Source organism: Chelon labrosus (genome assembly GCF_963514085.1).
Source record: "Chelon labrosus genome assembly, chromosome: 22".
Classification (NCBI taxonomy): Eukaryota; Metazoa; Chordata; class Actinopteri; order Mugiliformes; family Mugilidae; genus Chelon; species Chelon labrosus.
Window position 1 is genome coordinate 14069617 of NC_140355.1, and position 19787 is coordinate 14089403.

The window sequence follows — 19787 nt, forward strand, 5'->3', positions numbered from 1 at the left end:
TTTTTTTTTTTTTTTCATTAACCTAACTCCAAACTGGCGAGATAGCGAGAGCTGAACATGCAAACGTTTAGTGATTTTATCCCAGTGTCGTGCAGTGTTTGAAATAAAGCAACATGCAGTTTCAGTGAGTTGAAAATGAGTTCATCTATCAGACTAGACAATGATGTAATGCTCTGAAAAGTACGGCGGGTATTTTAGGTAGTACAACCATAGGGTCACTGGAGATTTTGATCACATTTAAGTTTGCCACTTTACGGGGAGATCGTCGCTGCAATGTCGTTTTACGACACAAATCTATTCCCAGTCTGTGTTTTCCGAGTTGCGATAATAACATCTGAGTGAGGAATACGGGCAGCAGATATAGACTACTGCATCATTTGACCGGCGGCTGATGTCACTGTGCGTAAAAATGTAATTTCTCCGAGCCGACTTGGCTATTTTAAAGCTATGATGTAATGGCCAAAACTTTGTGAGCGAGCACGTCACGTCAGGCACAAAGTGGGAGACGTTCGGCGTATGTGGAGGCGCTCAAAGCTCGCAGCTCAAGCCGCAAGCTCGAGTGCACCCCGCCATCCACCCACCCACCCCCTCCCCCTTCAAACCGACACCTTTGGATTGGCTACCGGAGTTACGAGACGGGACTGAGATATCCAGGGTTTCCCCTCTTGCGCGAAAATGTACTGTGTGTGTGTGTGTGTGTGTGTGTGCGCGCGCGTGTGTGCATGTGTGTGTGTGTGTGTGTGTGTGTTTGTGCGCCTGCGATGCGCTTTCATTGTGTCATGCACAGCCTCTCCAAAAACGCAGACACACGTGTGCTCCATCATCGCCACCGTCTTCGGCGAGTTTCTAATTTAAGGCACGATCAGATAGCGATGATGCATCTCCGTCCGCCGACTGAGAGCGGAGTCGGGTCGCCGGTCTCGTCGGTGTAACCCCGCGCAGCCAGAGAAACGCGCGACACATTGTCATCTGCGCGCACTGGCTTTTTTTTTTTTTTGGTCCTGCCTGCTCTGCAGCCATGCGTAAAGGAGCACCAGAAAGGCGTTAAAACGGCACCGTTTGTTTTGACCAATAGCGCTTTTGTGCATTACAGGATTGGATAGTATCTTTTGTTTCTTTCCCTTGCCGATAGGGAGCGTTGCACACACAACTCATTCCCCGCTACAGTGCTTGTGCAGATGGCTGCCTTTGAACTGAACTGAACTGAATTGAACTCAGTCCTCCCCAGTCTCCCCTATGCCATTCTGCACATTTGGAGACATTACTGTACAATATCGGTACATTCACTTTCTCCCGTTGTTTTCTACGTGTGCCACTCTCTCAAAACAACCCCCCTCCCCTTCACACACACTCATAATCAGTGTTTATTGAGATACAGCACACTTTTAGGTAGTGCAAGCCAGTTGGCAGGGACATGCTTGCTCCGCAAAGCCAATCCCTTGTAAAAGTCTCAAACTGCTGGAGAGGGGGGTGGAAATGACCTGAGTGACTCCTAGATTTTTACAAAGGATGGACGGGATAACAGGAACATCTGTACAGTATAATGCAGCCCAGTACAACAATAACACAGACGACAACCTCCCTCCACATTGGCTGCAGAGTTTAATAAACACCTCTTGGATGCTGTCCTAACAGAATATGCACACTACAGGCCTCCCAGATGTGGTACGGGATCACATAATTTCACACAGGTGTTTTTGTTGTTGCGCCCTGCCCCCACCTTGTACTGGCTTCTGCCCGCTAAACACTGCCATTCATTAATAATCTCATTTTGTGTTCATTTTTGAAGATTTGCTCCCGCCGAAGCGGCAAAGGGAGAGACCTAACGACAACAAATAGGGCGATCAAACGAATTCAATCGGGCCTAATCTTTTTAAATCCAATTCAGACCTCAGAAATCCCGACGTCTCTGCTAAAACTGCTCCATCCCCTTGTTTTGATCCCAGCAAAGTGTTTTTTTTTTTACCATGTTGTTTTCGACCACTCTTTATCTCTTCCTTTCTTTTTCGCCCTCTCTTTCTTCCAGGTTCCAACTTCACCCCTTTTTTCAACACTTGTGCCGCATTTGTCCGTGCTCGAATGTTACCGTTGCATCCTTGACAAATTTTTGTGACATATTCATGTGTCTGGTTTTGAGTTGCCTCCTGGACACGCACACAAGATTATTCCAACTGGGATGTTGGCCAGAATATCTTCATTTAGGAAAAACAGTTGAAAGGAAACCAGCATCCCCAGATGAATTCAATATGATATTTAAAGAGTAATATTTTGGAAATATGATAAACTTTAGTTGTCCAGTGACCAATTTCAGTATGACTATTCCTTGGAACTGTGAGGCACACTTGGACACTGTCTGTTGTTTTTGCTGCTTAAACCATCACTAAGTGTGAACTGTATTAGGCCCTTTCAAATTGAACCAAAAGACCCCTACAGAAATTTCCCAAGTTTCACTTTGACATGTGTTCAGGTTTAATAGCATTTCCAAAGTATACACACACATACACACACGCACGCGCATGTGCACGCACCCACCCATCCAAAGTCACCACCACACAATCAGAACATCAAGTTCTGTGTCCAAATGTTATGCAAACTTTGTTGGGCCCTATGAGACCTTGTATCTGGGTCATGTTGGGTTGTCCCGCATCAAAGGAAGAGGAAAACAAATCACAAGAGGAATGGAGGCTCTCTTCCATGACCTGCTGCGGACAATCATATGCAGACGTGGGCAGATGATTGCCTCGATAACAGATATATGTTGGCACTTTCACCTCGACTGATGATACACAAAAAAACACACACGAGTTTGCTTGTTTGGGGCTTATTTCGCGGGCACTCCAAAACAGTGTCGTCATCTTGTTTCGTTTTGGTCGAATATAACTGCTGTGACTAAAAAGGACGATGAGTAATCTTGAAATCGTAACTAATCACCTGGCAAGTGGCTGCAGTCTGAAGAGGGGTTGGGGACTGAGTGAAACACTCAACCTCAGCAGTCTCTACTTCAACTAAGGCTTATTAGTTTAAAGCAATATCATGGCTAGGCTCTGAGTGTTTGGGAAAAGCTTGTTGAATACTTCAAAATCCTGATGGATATCCTTATATTTAATGGGAAGGATTTCTCTGACTGCAGTGTCTCTGCAACAGCAGAGGAATACTTATAATACTTTATATCACCTGACATTCAAAAACATGTTCAACTGCTGCTATTGGCAGATCATTTATGACTCACTAAAACCAGCATGACTCATTAAAACCGGAGTGAAACCTGACAGCTAAGTCAAATCTTTGAAGTCAAGTGTTTTTGAAGTGGTGTGATGATAATTCTGCAATTAATATATGTTATGTTCACCGGGTTTGTTTTTAAAATATCCATGGAATTTTCCATTGTCTACACGGGGGAAACTGCTGGCGGTCACTTTAGTAGGACTATGAAAAGAGCCTTTCTTTGACCTTTCAGAGCCAGAACAGTTCAAAAGTAAACCGAGTCTTCATTGTTCCCTTCCTCCCTGCTTTTTATCAAGTCCTTGTGACATTTTTCTTTGTGTGTGTATGTGTGTTTTTTTTACTTTTTCTTTTTTTTTCCCCGAGTGTGTTTTTGTGGGAGAAGATAAATGGCAAGTGCGAGGAAGGTTGCTTTTGAACCTGACAGTGCCCGACCGTAGAGCGTGCGCATGCAAAGCCCTTTGTGTGTGTGTGTGTGTTTCTGTGTGTGAACGCTAATGTGCGCCCCAGTGCTTTGGTTTGTCTGTGTATATGGGTGTGTGTATTTGTTCATGGGAATGTATATATGCATGTCCGGATAAGTATGTGCATATGTGTGTGTAGGTGTGTTTGTGTGAGCCTGAGCAGTTGCAGCGTTGGGTCTGGAAAAGTGTAGCATGTTAGATTAATTGAGCATGGCAGAATTATGACAGCTGTTTACACTAGGAGCCTGACAAGCATTTTAGCACACCTTTTAGCCTTGAGTGCACTAGCTGACAGATGGAAGGCTTTTTCCTTCCAGTGTAGTGGAAAGCCTGAAAACGTCATCCACCAAAGGACTGACCTTGACGCTGAACCCAACCCTTACTCTTTGAACATTAGTCCATTGAAATACCAAGTTAATGAATGCACACTGCGGTGTGCATCTAATTAGAAACAGGTCAAAGTTAGCAAGATGTCTGTGCAATCACCATTAGCCAGCCACTTACTGCAGGCTCAGGTAGCCAGATCGATTGGGGAACAAAGGCATCTGAGTGGACAAGTTCGTTGAGGCAAGGATGTGACCATCCTTGTGATAATCAGCTTTCAGGCCACGGTGAAGGCAGCAGAGACAAATATGAAGGGTTTTAGAGAAATTTGAAGCAGTGATCCCGATAGCAACTGTAAAGGGACACTTCATACCGATATGGGCTGGGTGTGCAGATTGAGTATCTCTTTGTGGATGGATATAATAGCCCGAAAGCTCATAAACTGCCTCCCTGATGTTTGCAATTCTCGAAATGTCGAGAGCGGAGTCCAGTTCTATCACCTGTGAATACACTCATTTCCACATGCTGAAATGGACCTTGTTAGGCTTTTCAAGGCGCTCTGGAATCTGTGCACGCCACGACGGGATCTTATGGATATATGCACGCAGACATGAACATGCATTAACAAACACACACGCACAGACGTGAACTTGTGTGCCTGCGCACACGTACCTCGACAAGCGCTAAGCAAACAAACAGTTAGCATTCAGAGATCCCCTAAGAAGTGAAAACACATTACCATGCTGAAGCTGACATACGCAGTCCAAGTGAAACAGGAAAAAGGTGTTTTGGTGCCTCTACAAAAACAAGGCTTTAGCAGAAAACTAGCCTTTTCTGGCTACCCCACTGGCATGGGACATTTACACGAACAACTTTAAATGTGCTCAGTGTTCACAAGAAGCCTATGCAGAGAGATTTCCATGGGGTCTCCCCTTAGCTAAACATGCACTTCAACCCAATTTCCAGGACAACACACCCTTAGATATAAAGTTAGATAAAAAATCTTCATTATTATTATTATATTACGTACATTTTCAGCTTCTCTTTAGAAATAAACCTTACCAGAAATACAATTGGTAAGCTGACTGTATGTGACTCTCAAAGGCAATCTCATAATTTGCTTGAAAAAGGAACACATATCGAAAGGAAGGGTCCAAATGCAGTGTTGCCTATCTCCCTTATTGTTTGCAGATGACTGATGCCTTTTGTCCATTCTCTCCCCAGGCCTATACGACAAATGCTTCTATGCCTCCAGTGACCGAGGCTGGCTGCTTGGCATCCAGGCGGTCAGCGAATATGGGAACCGTGACCCCCGCTTCTTCTTCTCCCTTAAAACTGACCGTGCCCACAAAGCGACCTCCATCCACTCCAATGCTCGTTACATACCCAACCAGTGGGTGCACGTGGCAATAACGTATGATGGCGTGTACATGAAGCTCTTCCTCAATGGGGCCCAAGTCGGCGTAAGTCGGGAGCAGTCGGGCGATGTCTTCAGTCATTTGACCAAAAAGTGCAAAGTGCTGATGATTGGGGGGAATGCGCTCAATCATAATTACAGGGGGGCAGTGGAAAGGGTGGGTTTGTGGAGGCAGGCCCGAGGGCAGAGGCATATTATCAGGGATATGCAGGGCCATGAAGACCCCCTAGATCTACCTCAGCTGGTCATCCGTGAAACATTTGAGCACCCAGGCCGGAAGTGGTTGACTGTAAAAGATGGTAGCTTTCCTCAGCCTGAGCAGGGAGGAGGTAGATCAATGATTCAGGGTGGCGGTGGAATTGGAAATGCTGAGGGAATACTGGACACGAGCCTGGAGCCTCCGTCCTGCGGTCAAACTGTCTGCGACAATGTTGAGGTCATTAAAAACTACAACCAACTCTGGAACTTCCGTCGGCCCAAGAAAGTCCGATATCGCGTCATAAATATTTGGGACGATGCAAGGACGAGGCCAACTGTGTCCGACCACCAGGTCAGCCTGCAGCACCAGCAGCTCAATGACGCCTTTAGCCCCTACAACATCACCTGGGAGCTCAGCATTCACAACGTGACCAACTCCTCCCTACGCAACCGCTTGATTCTAGCCAACTGTGATATCAGCAAAGTCGGCGATGATGCATGCGACCCAGAATGCAACCATCCGCTGACGGGGTATGACGCAGGTGACTGCATGTCTGGGCATCGGAGCCGCTGCCCTGAACACAAGCAGGGAAATGGCATATGTGACCCTGAATGTAACTGGGAAAACTTCTTCTATGATCTTGGTGACTGCTGTAACCCCAATGTGACGGATGTGACCAAGACATGCTTCAACCGCTCCTCGCCACACAAGTAAGATCACTCCTTTCATATTTTACAAATTATCATATCTTTAGCACTTCTCTGTGCTAGTTGCTCGGCAAACACAGGACTTTAATTCGCCAAAAAGCCTAACTAACCACATGATTCTTTGCTTAATTTGATACACTTTTTGGCTGATATGATTGAGTAATTTTGGTAAACCAACTCCACAGCATAGCCTCACATGCCTAGAGTAAATCAAACTGCAAATCTTTCCATGTGTCCCGTAAGAAGAAAAAAAAAAAAGGTTTTAATGTCTAGTCCTACTGTTTCCTGACAATTTGGGCTGAGGCTAACTGAGTGTAACTCAACTCCCAGCATGTGTGGCCCGGGAAATCCTCTGGGGGAAGCTAGTCCAATCTAGCCTTGGCCTGGTTCAATCAGTGTTCCACACTTAAGCAGGGCAAAACAAACGCAACCGGATGACTTTCCTGGTAGCGCATGCAGAGGCCAGACCGCTCATTTTTGTATCCAGTTTTCAACAACACTCCCCACCTTTTTCTACTCTGTGTCTCCTACAGCCAGTGGTCTTAATTAAGCTGGCTTGATTAGAGAAGGGAGTCGGCTTGGAAAGAGTGACGTTCTAAACACAGTGTAAGGGCAACAAGAGGTCATAACAATAATCCAGTATGGCATATTCTTGGAGCAAGGGAAACGTTTCAAAAACATACCACTCTCACATGTGTCAGGGGAAAGCAGGTACCATATGTCTTCCTAAATGTGTGTGAAGAAAGTTCACTTCAGTTGCATGTAAGAGGTCCAGTGTCGCAGATTTCCCTAGATATTAAATTGCACTGTGTACTCATGAAGAAAGAAATTATGTGATTTCGTAGGGTAACCGTAAAATACAGAGGCATTCATAAATGCAATTTTTGTTTTTGTGGTAACTTCATTGTGGCTTGTGGATGATGAGCAAAAGCTGGCATGGGGAATAAATCTCTGGAATTTGCTGTAATAAGGTTTGTGCCAGACCTCCAATAGCCGGATTGTTTGTTTCTTGGTACACTGAAACTCAACACAGTAGAGTGAGACATTTTTGCGGACAATGCAGGGGATCGTTATGGGTATGGCAGAAAACGAGACAAATATGATCAACGTTTGTCAGTGCTCCTTGCCACTGTCATGTGAGGACAAGTGAGAGGGAGAAACGTGAGTAGACCCAGTGTGTGGGATTGTTTGGGTCTTTCTGATAGCACGATTCAAGAAGCCAGGGCTGTTTTCAATCAGAGTTAAGCTGGAAGCGCTGTCTGTTTGGCACTATCCAGTTGTTTAAAATGACCGCTAAATAGCTAAATAATGACATCTAATTAACAACATCAGAGGGGAAAGCAGGTGGGTTTGCCGTTGCTTCCATATCTCAATTCCCACCACATCCCTTCCAACTTAGTCGTCATTAGAAGCTCATTCATCAAGTGGCAGCTAACTACTTCATTTAGACATCAGCCACTGGCAAAACACTTGCCGCTGCAATGTTCAAATCTCCCTGTAGGCATTTGAAAAATGGGCTTGTGAATGGAAGGATACCAGCAAAACCGAGGATGAAATGCATAGAAAAAGGATGAGAGAATTCTCAGACCAAAAAGTAGATGTAATCTCCCCAAGTGGTTGCTTATTTTGCTTTGATTATGGTATGTCTGGAGAGACTTGCAGAGAGCTGCACTACAAACACTTTGACATTCCTCCTTAATTATGGAATTCTGGATGAACAATGTACTGCGCTCGCAGGGAAACAATGGTTGTGAGGTCCTGCATTTATTTTTGCAGCGTTTGCGCCTGTTACCACTTACGTACATGTAGTGTTTTGAAAAATCTGGCGAGCACAGGACACAGGCGGCTCTGCGGTCCTGCAGCAGCCTCTCTTCTGAAAATACCATTGATAATAACCCCCACATTTGGCCGGAGAAAATATTTTGCATTGTTTTCCCAGTCCTTGCTTGGTTTTGACAATTCTCATGGTTTTGGTGGTTTCTGATGTGATCTAACAGCATTTATTTTAAGACTGGACTTTCTTATGTCTGGATTAGGGATATTTGGAATTGTGTCTGTAATCTATACGGTGAAGTTTCACGTTACGTGTGCAGAAATGCACAACACAAATGGCCGAATAAGCTGTTTGAGAAGCTGATGTGTGTGTGACTGTCAGTGACAGATCAGAGTTATTCCCGGGCTACTGGATTACAGATCAATCGGATGATATAGAAACTCAGTCCTGAAATCATAATTCTTTGGAAACACCTTTCAGACTAAAGCAAGATAGATACACAAACGTGGGTACATAATGAAACCATTTCAACCTCAAAATGGTTTTGGGAAATTAAGTTTTGGCCTGGCATTGTCAGGGGCTAATAGGTCATCTGTTTTCCCGCCGCCTCTGTCTCTCTCCCCCTCCTGAGTCAATACCTCTCCCCGTGACAGGTTAATGGATGGGCCACCTTATGTCTTTCATTCACTCCCTCGCCCTGCTGTATTCTAGCTCGGTGCAAGGAGCCAATCTCCAGGGCCCTTGACTTGGGTGTTTTACAGTTGGTCGTCTAAACCTTAAGCCCCCGTCCCATAAAACATAATGGAGTGCTTGGGTGTAAATACCAGGACTTTGCACTTCCCCATTTAAAGCTATAGCGTGCTTATTAAACCACCTGTTGTCGGGGTTTCACCTGTGCTCTCTTGGGGGGGCCGGTGGAAGTCTGAAGCAGAAGCTTCGCTAAAGTATGGGACTGAAGGTTATGTGGGGGCTCGGGGTCTTTTCTCGGGCCACCGTAGGAATGCACGGGAGTTGCATCTGGGTATGACAAGATAATATGCAGCCCGATACTGTTGGTGGTCCCTTTAAAATACGGCACACCAAGGAATTCATCTGATATTGCGCTAGCGGGGTAACTGTGGTTCAGAAGTAAAGGAAGGATCTGACAGAAACAGTTCTGCCAAAACTGGAGATAGTTTAGTCCTCCATTAACATCTTCTTCAGACAGAAGCTGGTATTTATTTATTTTTTTTGTCTATTCCATATGTCACTAAATCATGCTGTCTTAAACTCAACGACTTTTCCCGTGCGTATGTCTTCACTGGAAGGGAAAAAATAATCAGAGGACTTAGCTGGAAGGTTAAAGAGGAGAGTGCAAGTATAGTAATAAAGCCAGAGATGAATGATGGGTTTAGGGGCTATGGTGTTGACCGACTTGATGACAGGGGAGCTGAGGGCCCCCTCCAATTTCAAAAGTGTTCTTGGCCGTGAGACTCTCATTGCCATGCCAGCTCGCCCGAGCTCTCGCACCGCGCCGCCCCGGACATATCTATACGAGGCAAATTTATGGGCTTATATGAATTATATATGGATGTAAATGGATGAAGTCATAATCCGCCATTTAATATGTATCAGATATAAAAGCATTAACGCGACAGTTAGGGCTGCCTCGCGCACCCCTGGATCTCCCTACAACAGATACCCCTCGGGGATGCTTCGTTACAGCGAGGCCCGTTTTTCGACGCTCACCTTTCGCCCTCTCCTCCCCCCCTCCTCTCTCCCTCCGTTCTATCTCTTTGTAAGTCTTTATTTTCCCAGGGCGTGCGAAAAAAATAAAAAGTGGCGTGGTTAAATGCATGGAAAATCTTGTCCTTCCCCAGTGGCTCATCTATGCTGAAAAAAATGTATGATGAGAGGCAAGAGTGGGGAACGGGGATTATGGGATGGGGAAATATTTGAGGGGTGTGTGTGTGTGTGTGTGTGTGCGAGAGGGAGAAAACACCAGGGACGGGGTAAGGCAGGGTGAAGGGTTATTGGCAAGCAGGTTTGAGTAAGATGTGAATAGACAGATAGAGCTTATGATGACGGTATTGGGTACTGATTTTACAGATCGTCAACAACACGGAGTACACGTACTGTAAAGTGCTATTTTTCCCCTTTGCATGCTACAGCGCCAAGGGTGTTAGAAAAATCAGATACATGTTGACCGTACAGTAGGATTGCTCCTCTCATTCATTGCTGACTCAGTCATTTCTGCATCAAACCCTTCTGACCCTTTCCCCCCCTCACGCATGTCCAAAAACTCTGGACAAATATTTTCTAAGGAAATAATGAAATTCCTGAAATTATTAGGAAGAGGGACCTTATATCATCTGTTCTCTCTCTCTCTTTCTCTGTCTCTCTCCTTAGACCTGGCCCCAATGAGTACCCTCTGTTGCTCTTGCATAGGCTCGAGGAAAGCATGTACTACACTGAACCCTTTATTCGAAACGTCTGTTTGGAGGGCACGCGGAATCTTCACTAAGCAGTTCCTTATCTAACATATGGCCCGAGGCAAGATAGACTTGTCCAGTAAAGGTTGTGGAGATGTTATGAAACATTTTGCATTTGGAAACTGCACCGGCGGTAACCTAAGGAGGATTGTCTCACTGGTCAAGCTTCTTCCTAAACCCTCCCAAACGCTGGTGCGCAAATCCTTTAGGCTGCACTTGAGATACAATGCGAGAAAGTTTGGTTTTACTCTTAAATTTCCATGTTTTATGCAGAATGTTGTTTTGTTTTTTGAGCGCAGAACATAAGGACTATTAAGCAAAAAGTGCACATGGGTGCAGCAAGCCACATTTTAAGTTAAAACATTGTAAAAATAGAGATTATTCAACACATTCTGCAGGTTTGATAATGAAGTCAATGTGTAAGAATCCTTGTTATACTTCTTTTTGAAAGTACCCAACATAGTTCATGTGGAATTACAGGTCTCCTGCGCTTATATGGCATAAAATTGTACTGCATGTCGGTAAGAATACAGTTTTTTCTCTAAATAGTTAAATGAAAGTATGCACAGCAGGGAAATTTTACCAGTGTACATGCCATCGGTGGCTGCACTATTGGTGATCGGCCTCTAGCTCTTGGCTTGACTTCAACAATCAAATTCCTTTATCCAGTGGAACTTTACACCACCTTTTACCACCACAGCTATTCAAAACATCGTGTAAATACAACCTCATTTTGCACGGGCCCTTGAGTGGAAGGGTAAATATAAATAGCACACTCCAGGATTATGCGCTTCACAAAGGCGTGGGTCTTTGAAATTTTTTTGCTTTTGTCTTTATATTTACTCGAGTTCACTTAAACGGGACGTTTGTGTCTTTTAATCTTCCGAAACACAAAAATGAAAGTACATCTAAGCTGTGTCTGAATAGTTGTCGGAAATTTGTGTTCCTGATGATTCAAACATTGCACTACTTACAATTCATTTTCTGTTCAAATGTTAAAGCGGATGTGGAGTTCATGTAAACAATAACACTCAATTCTGTTGTTTGAGTTCAAATCAGCTCACGGTGTATTATTTTACCAGTTAGTACACATTCGCTGAAAGAACTGTGAATGAATTAACTTAGTGTACTGTTACTCGCTGTAAAGTCATGTTATTTTACCCTCTGTGGACACAATCTTGTGAGGACACGCAAAATATGAGCGCGGAATATAAGGCGGACAAGTGGGTCGTGCAAACTAGGTCAAAACATCCCGAAGAAGATCTAATTTGTGATAGTAAGGCCGATGTGATGTTTTGTTTCCGAAGAACTCCTGTTCCTGTATCCCCTGAATATCTATTTCCAAAGCCTCCCGAAGCCGAAAGGAATAGAATAAACTTATCATTTCTGCATATGCAACACATTACCGAGTCTTCCAAGAGATGACAGAGCTTGTTGATGTTGTTTGCCAGGACCACCAGCCAGGCTCATAGAGAAAACTGTGTTTGATGTGTTCATAAAATGAATGAATGACAGTTTCACTGCTGGAAGGATATCTCATTGTGTTGAGTGATTGCAGTCATTAATACAGCCGTTAGTACAGCCAGGGCCTCAGACAAAACAATGTGTCAGCAGGGAAGGTAGACATCAGAATACCTGAACTATTAATTGAAGTCTCGAAGGAATGCTAAAATCCTTTTCGCTATATATGCAATAAAAATGGTTTGCTGCAGGGACATGCGGCGTATTAGGAGGTTTATTTTATGCCCATGCCAACATATACAGTGTAATACATCACTCAGTATACTTAATGCTAGTGTGAGGACTTGTAATATGTAATATTTGCAAGGTTAACGCTTCTGCGCTGTGTTGCATTGTAGGTACGCAATTTAAGTAAAAGCATCCGCCCTTCAAGGTTTATTAGCTCCGACTTCAGTACCAATTGCCATCGTTTGAAGTGCACAGAAACTCAACACAGATGACTAGCCACTGACTCGCGTTCTTCTTACTGGCTTCATTAGAGAACAATGCAAAGATCCAACGTGGGACTGTCAACCGTGCATTGGACAGCCAAGAAGTCCAAGATTATTTGAATATCAGGGTTAAAATGATGACCTAATATTGTGAAGGTGTCCCTTGTGCCTCCAAAACAGCTGTGACTCATCAGAGAATGGACATGGGCCTTCTGAGGGTGTCCTGTGGTGTCTGGAGACGGAATGTTGTTAGCGGGGGCCTTTGGGTCCTATGCTTTGAGAGGAATGGCCTCTGTGGATCATCCCACAGACAGTTGATCAGTCTGGGATCTAGGGAATTTGGACGCCAGGTCAACACTGCTCTTAAACACTGCTAAAGCCCACACCGGGACATTTGAGGTTATTGTAGTCTTCTTCTTCCAAGGCAACAGGATCTTTAATCGCCTTTATATGACTCAAGTGTAAGTGGGCCTCAACCGATACCGAATGGAACGAGACGAAATGGTTTAATTGATTCAAATTGATACCATCTTGATTTACAACTGTTAAGATGTAACTTCATCGAGGCCGAGTCGTAACCGCACTCCAGGTGCGCTATCAGTGTGCCAGGGCTCCCGGACACAAAATTAACAAGAAATGAGTCAAAAGTAACAAAAACATAGTTATGTTGTTATGTAAGTGGTGGTTGTTATGGGACTGTTTGTAGTGAAGTCAACCTTCATACTGGTCACAGAAACGAAAACATTACTCAGACATTCTTAACCAGAGCGAGGAGATTAAGCCTATATTAATTTGAACACAAAACGCCAACTTCACAGGGTCGTTCATTACCCATGTATTCTCTGCCGCAATTCCTAATGCACTTTAAAAGAAATATTTCAATTCAACGGGGACCTAATTCTGATGTTAACACTTAAGCTCCTTTTGGCGTGGAACACTGTTTAAGTATTTGTAAAACTTTGCCCCGGTGAAATCTGCATTCACCATCTTCATTACAGAGCTATTAACTTAATGTGAAATACTCTCTTTCTCTTTTGTGTTCTTATTTTCCAGAGCCTATTTGGACGTGAAAGAGCTGAAAGAGATTTTGCATTTGGATGGCTCGACTCACCTGAATGTTTTCTTTGCCAATTCTTCTGATGAAGATCTGGCGGGGGTTGCCACTTGGCCCTGGGACAAAGAGGCCCTCACGCATTTGGGTAGGAGACAAACCGACCCACATACATGCGAGCATGTGTACTCACTCGCATGCACATATGCACGCGTGCACACATTTGGCAGCGCGGATAGTTGATTTTGAGTAATTACAGTTCGAGCCCCAAGCAGTTTCTGTCTTCATCACAGCTCCAACAGGGAAGAAGGTGATAATGAAGCTGAGGAGGCCCATGAATAATGCATAGTCTGAATCTTACTCCACTTCCGCAATGACTTTACAGTACATTAGGAATAGGAATTTGTGTTTTGTGCGCACACATTTAAGTGTTTCCATCATGTGTATGATCGACTTCCTGTGTCTGTATTTTTCCAGGAGGAATCGTACTGAATCCGTCCTTCTATGGGACATTCGGTCACACTGACACAATGGTCCACGAGATCGGCCACAGCCTCGGCCTCTACCACGTGTTCCGAGGTATTTCGGAAATCGAATCGTGCAACGATGCATGTTTGGAAACGGAGCCCTCGATGGAGACCGGGGATCTGTGCGCGGACACCAACCCCACTTCCAAATACAAGGGCTGCAACGATCCCGATCCAGGCAACGAGACGTGCGGCTCTCGGCATTTCACACACACGCCGTTTAACAACTACATGAGCTACGCAGGTGAGACGGGACCTCCACGTGAGTTTCGCCGCTTAACTGGGAAAAACTGGGCAAAACTGCTGCAGCTGAACCTTTTTACGTGCAAAACTGGCACACGCAGTTAAAAAAAAATCTGATTTCTTTGTAGTCTTACTTAAATGGAAAAATATACTTACAAAATATTACCATTTGATTTATTTTATTCAAGTGAAAACGTCCAGATGTTATCACTGATCAATCCAAAATCCTATCCTCACACTGACAAACTTAATTTGCAGACGATGCTTGCACAGACTCTTTCACGTTGAACCAGGTGGCCAGGATGCATTGCTACCTGGATCTCATCTACCAAACGTGGCAACCTGCCTCCAAACCTCCTCCAGTGCCGATGCCTCCCCAAGTGGTTGAGCAGCATCATAAATCCATCACCCTGGAATGGTTTCCACCCATTTCTGGACACTTTTATGACAGGTGAAATGAACTAGATAGGTTGCCAGTCAGACGCTGGTACATATGATTGATAGAGTTGATAGAGATAATTTGCATGACTGATTGTTGATATAATGATGCTAGAATTCAAATTTTGCTGTCCTTCTTGTATATGTATATATTGCACGTATTGCATATTTGGTCTGTATCTAAGTTGGTTGCTGTGCCTGCCTGTTGGTTTCCTAGAGAAGTGGGATCAGTGTGTGATAAATGTACTGAGGGGAGAGTTCTACTGCAGTATGCCTCCAACTCTTCTTCTCCACGACCGTGTGCCCCATCCGGTCACTGGTCCCCACGAGAGGCTGAAGGTAAAGTACAATACTTAATATAATTCTTCCAAGGTTTTATGGCATTGCAAGCTGTCTAAAGTAATAGTTGGTTTGCAAGTTGAACACTTTTTTGGAACATGCAAAGGCTCCACTGTACTCTCACACTGAAAGTCAGTCACTTTGATTATAATGAAGTCTTTCTGTTTAAAGAAAATTGAATGTCAAAGCAAAAGCCAAATCCACATCTTAACCAGAGTCCTCAGCATGATAACATGTTTTGAGGTTTGCTTTGTGTTCGTTTTCTGAGTCGAGACTCTACCATGCAAAATGTTTGGTGACTGACTCAACCCCAAAACATGCAAATGACTCACTGTATTCATGACACTTGGGCCGTGGGACAACACAGAAGGATCAGAGAGGTCGCTTCCCAATGGACGGTGCTGTATGGTACCACAATTCCCACATGAGGACCCAGGTCCAAAACCAAGGTTAAAGATCATAATCTGTAATTCCCCAATTTTAAACGGTAGCCTTAATGCTGCTTGGCTAGCTAGTTTATTCCTGTCTATTGTTTGCCGGTGGGAAAAGCTCAGTTTATGAAAACGAATCCCAAAGAAAAGGAGGGGGCATGTCCTCACATTTTTTGCAGTGAAACATTTTTTCCATATATGAGAGCAACTAAATCTGTCAGCTGCTTTAGGCCGAATCAAAGCACATTTAGGCTGCGCCCCCATTTGTTTAATGTGCATATATCATTATGTTGTATCTGTTCTACAAAGCATGAAGCATAGCTTAGTTCACACAAGTAGCAGTTGGCATACGTGAAATGCACATGCATAAACAAATGTTGTTAATGGTGCTAATGACGTTGTACCAATACGTATTATACTGTGTCAGCCAGTGATGCTAAGTGTATTTCTACTAGAGACAGATCTCCCGATGCCTAAAATCCATTTTGTCAGCTGGTGACTGCGATAAGAATAGAAGTGCATTGGCTTTAAAAGTAATCCTCCATAATCATAATCAATCAGTCCGAAATACTGCACTTATAACTAACTCTTAAACTATGGATGCAGTCTGCGCTTTCATTTGCAAACCATTCTTAGAGGAAATCACCCCTTGAAACTAAATCAGTTTAAACCAAGCCATTACACAACACTATTAACAACATAATAATGATAATAAATAAGCTAAATTACACTATTTCTCACAATGTTTTTTACTGTGACATTTATTTTAAATTCATGCCTATGTGTGTGGATGCTGTATAGTTTCTGCAGTAGCTGGAGCTTGCCTTTACACAGGCTATAGTGTGTGTACCGGAGGCAAGTCTGGGCTTGTCTTATACGCCTGTGTGTGTAAACTGTACTCTATTTTCTCTCTTGGAACGGGTCCTTGTTTGTGGCAGCTCCCCGTTCTCTGTTAACTGTGCTCGGGCCAGCTTCTCACTGGATACGCTGGATACCACAGCTGCCGTCCCGCAGTCACTAACTTCCTTCAGACCTTCTGGCAAACGGCGAGATACAGCAAACAAAAGCAATAGCACATTAATCACGGTCATAACATCTTTATATTGAGTAAAAAGGTGATTGTGCGTATGTCGTCTGCACTCAAGCAATGACGGCACCTGTTATCTGAGGACTTGTGGGTTGGTATCCTCACACTGGGAAATACTAGCGTGGCCAGAGTGAGCCAGAGTGCCACTCATAAATCTTTACTACTCTATGCCCCAGAGAAATATGGTCGGAGTAAAAAATGCAGGAATGAAAAAAAAAAGGGGGTAGACACACATGGATGCAGATTCCAGGAGGGGATAAGAGAGATCGGATGAGGTTGAAACCACCCAAGATAGTTAAGAGGATTGCATGTGGTTTGTGACATTAACAAGGGAGGATCCTGGATTGATTGAAAACAGACGCATGCATGGATGGAAGGGAAAAGGTCCAGGATGTGTATGTCCACCATTACAAGCATTTTGCGAGCTCACACGGACGCGGCACAAGCACAACGTATTCCCGTGTGCAAATTCATTAACTCATTCAAAAGAAAACAAAAAAGATGTTGAGAAAAGAAACAAAAACAGGAAGTTACAGTTACATACATTCAAGAGGCAACCATGTGATCGTGGTTTTAAATTGCTCAATCTGTACACGGGTATTTGGCTTTGATGTGTGTTTAATAATGATCAAGTATATATGTTTGCACACAGGAATTTGATCAATAACCTGATTACTTGCTTGGATCAAATAATAACTACGAAACCACTATGGGTTTACTCAATAAGTCTTAACGGCAAGCACATGTCGGCCTGTATGTACAGATCCAGAATACTAGGAGCCTCATTAAAGGACATAACGTTTCAAGCCTTGCTCATGATGGCATGCAAACTTTTGTCCGTCTGACATCATGCAAGAACAGACCCCCAGTTTTACATCACGCTCCAGGCCCACAATTAAATTAGATTTATCTAACTTTACATTTTTAGTAGATACTCTTGCGTGGTGCATGTTAACCTTGATTTACAGGCAATTTTTACTGGACCTGGACCTTATTTCTGGCATAAAATACAATCGTTTACTCACCCATATAACTTTGTTGTCATTTGGAGTCATTTGGACAATATTTAGATACGCGTATATCCATATAGTGGGAGTGAATGGGGCACCGAAACGCAGCCTCTAAATAGTGCATTATTTGCCGGGAAACTTGTTAATTTCACCAATATTTTGCTATGATACGCTAGTGCTATTCCCCATTGAGTCCGGAGTTACCTGCTGTCTATTCGCGGACATGCAGAGGTCTGTTGTTCTTGAAATGAACGAATTTCGTGGCATATAATGCCTTAATTAAAGGCTGCGTTTCGGTGCCCCAGTCACTCCCACTATATGGATATACGCAGATCTAAATATTGTCCAAATGACTCCAAATGACACCAAAATTATATGAGTGAGTAAACGATCGTATTTTATGCCAGAAATAAGGTCCAGGTTGTAAAAATCGGTAGTTCCCCTTTAAGGCATGGTTTCCTACATTCCTCAGAACACTGGAACAAAAACACTTCAAACTGCAGAAAAGATGCTAAACCTTCAAAACTTTTAACAATAAAAGTCTCATATCCTGCAAAATAGTTTAATACGTTAATTTACCCACACTTTCTCGTTGCTAATTGCTTTGATGGCATCCTTGCGTTTGATTTTTTACTCACTGTCTTTCATTGGTGTAACACAATTGGCAATATAGACACAAAATGCAGCCTCGAAGGCTCATTATTGCCTTCCTAATTCCCTTTTCTTGTGTCCTTGAAATGTCTATCCAAAATGCTGCTCCTCCTGTCACGTTAGCTCCTTCATTCAAGGAGTTCTGATATTGATGTGTGTGTCACAGTAACACCTGTGTCATCTGCTCCATAGCGTACGTAAAAATGCAACGTGATGTGACACTGATTCCCAAGCCGTGGAGTGTCTGTTGCCTTTTTATAAAGAGCGCCGGCGTGTCTGCAAAGTGTCACTCTGTTTCTGTGTGTGTCAAGGCAAAAGGGCTGAAGGGGACCGATGTCTGCCTTCTAAGTGAGGAAGTGTGTAACAGTGTGTGACAGTGAGTCATCGATAGTGAGAGCCAGGGCCAGACACTTCTTAGAAAGCATAGCGAGTGTGCATGCCCGGACATATCCCTGTCTGTTTATTCATCCTGCTCTCTGGACTTTTTGTGGATCAGTATGATTCTCCAGAGCGGGAGGATTATGAGCGGATAGTGGGAAGGCTCCAGAATCTGTCCTGGAGTTATTCGTCACCAGATTCATTTTTTTTTAGGTGATTTAGTTGCATCAAGCACTGATTGTCCTTGTTTTGGATCAGCAGAACATCATTACTTTAAACTATGCAAGAAGAGGATTAAGCTTAACTGGCTAGAACAGTTTATAAAGTCACCTGATTATGGGGTAACATGAAAATTTTAAACAGATAATTGCTGACTTAGCCAAAGTGAGGCCAAAAGATTACCCCAAAACTCTCAATTTAGTTATGGAAGGACTTAATGATGAAAAAATTGCTGCAAGCTAAATTGCTGTTAGCGTCGCCCGTGCCGCGGAAAAGACTGGACAAATAACTTCTTTGTAATGGAGTGAAACTAGTCTTAACATTTAGCCATTATCTGTGCCTCTCCTCCTGTTCATGCTTGTTCGATTTTTATGCTCCTCACGTTGTGGTGGTTCCCTTTTGTCAGTTCACGTTAACCTTTTGGCAATCAGCAGTCGCCACATGCTGTTAGCTTGTTGGAGAACACAAACTCATAATCATACCGTCAATCAGCCTGGAGACGAAGGACTGCTAACCAATATTTTTAGCTATTGCAAAGGCTTTCATGATGAATATAAATCCATGTTCTAACAGACATCAGTGCTATGTTAAGCGCACTTACCAACAATGCTCTTAAAAGTGTTATACCGAAATGCAATGGGACGCCATCCAGCAGCGTACTGCGTTGGCCAGTCAAATACGCCAGTGCATGCTTCCCGACGGAAAGTTTTGATATGAAAGTGAATTTCTTCTATTTAGCTGTTTACACTAAAGATGACAGATCATTTTTTTCTTTTCTTTTTTTTGCCATGATAACTTCTTCTTTGAGTATTTATCCATTCTTGAGTACAATTTGTGCATTAGTTTTGATTCTGACTTTAAACAGGTCTGTTTCTCCAATTGG

General features: G+C 43.5%; 1 protein-coding gene across 1 annotated transcript in view; it reads left to right on the forward strand.

Annotated features, from left to right (window-relative positions):
* The window catches only part of pappaa (pregnancy-associated plasma protein A, pappalysin 1a), a gene marked incomplete at its 5' end in the record, with an annotated part of 79459 nt that overhangs the window by 433 nt on the left and 59239 nt on the right, over positions 1 to 19787 (forward strand). The window contains 5 exons of the mRNA XM_084572594.1: positions 5235 to 6336; positions 13584 to 13729; positions 14059 to 14352; positions 14610 to 14802; positions 15007 to 15128. Of these exons, the coding sequence (XP_084428720.1) occupies positions 5235 to 6336; positions 13584 to 13729; positions 14059 to 14352; positions 14610 to 14802; positions 15007 to 15128 (1857 nt within the window). The remainder of the gene's footprint in view (positions 1 to 5234; positions 6337 to 13583; positions 13730 to 14058; positions 14353 to 14609; positions 14803 to 15006; positions 15129 to 19787) is intronic.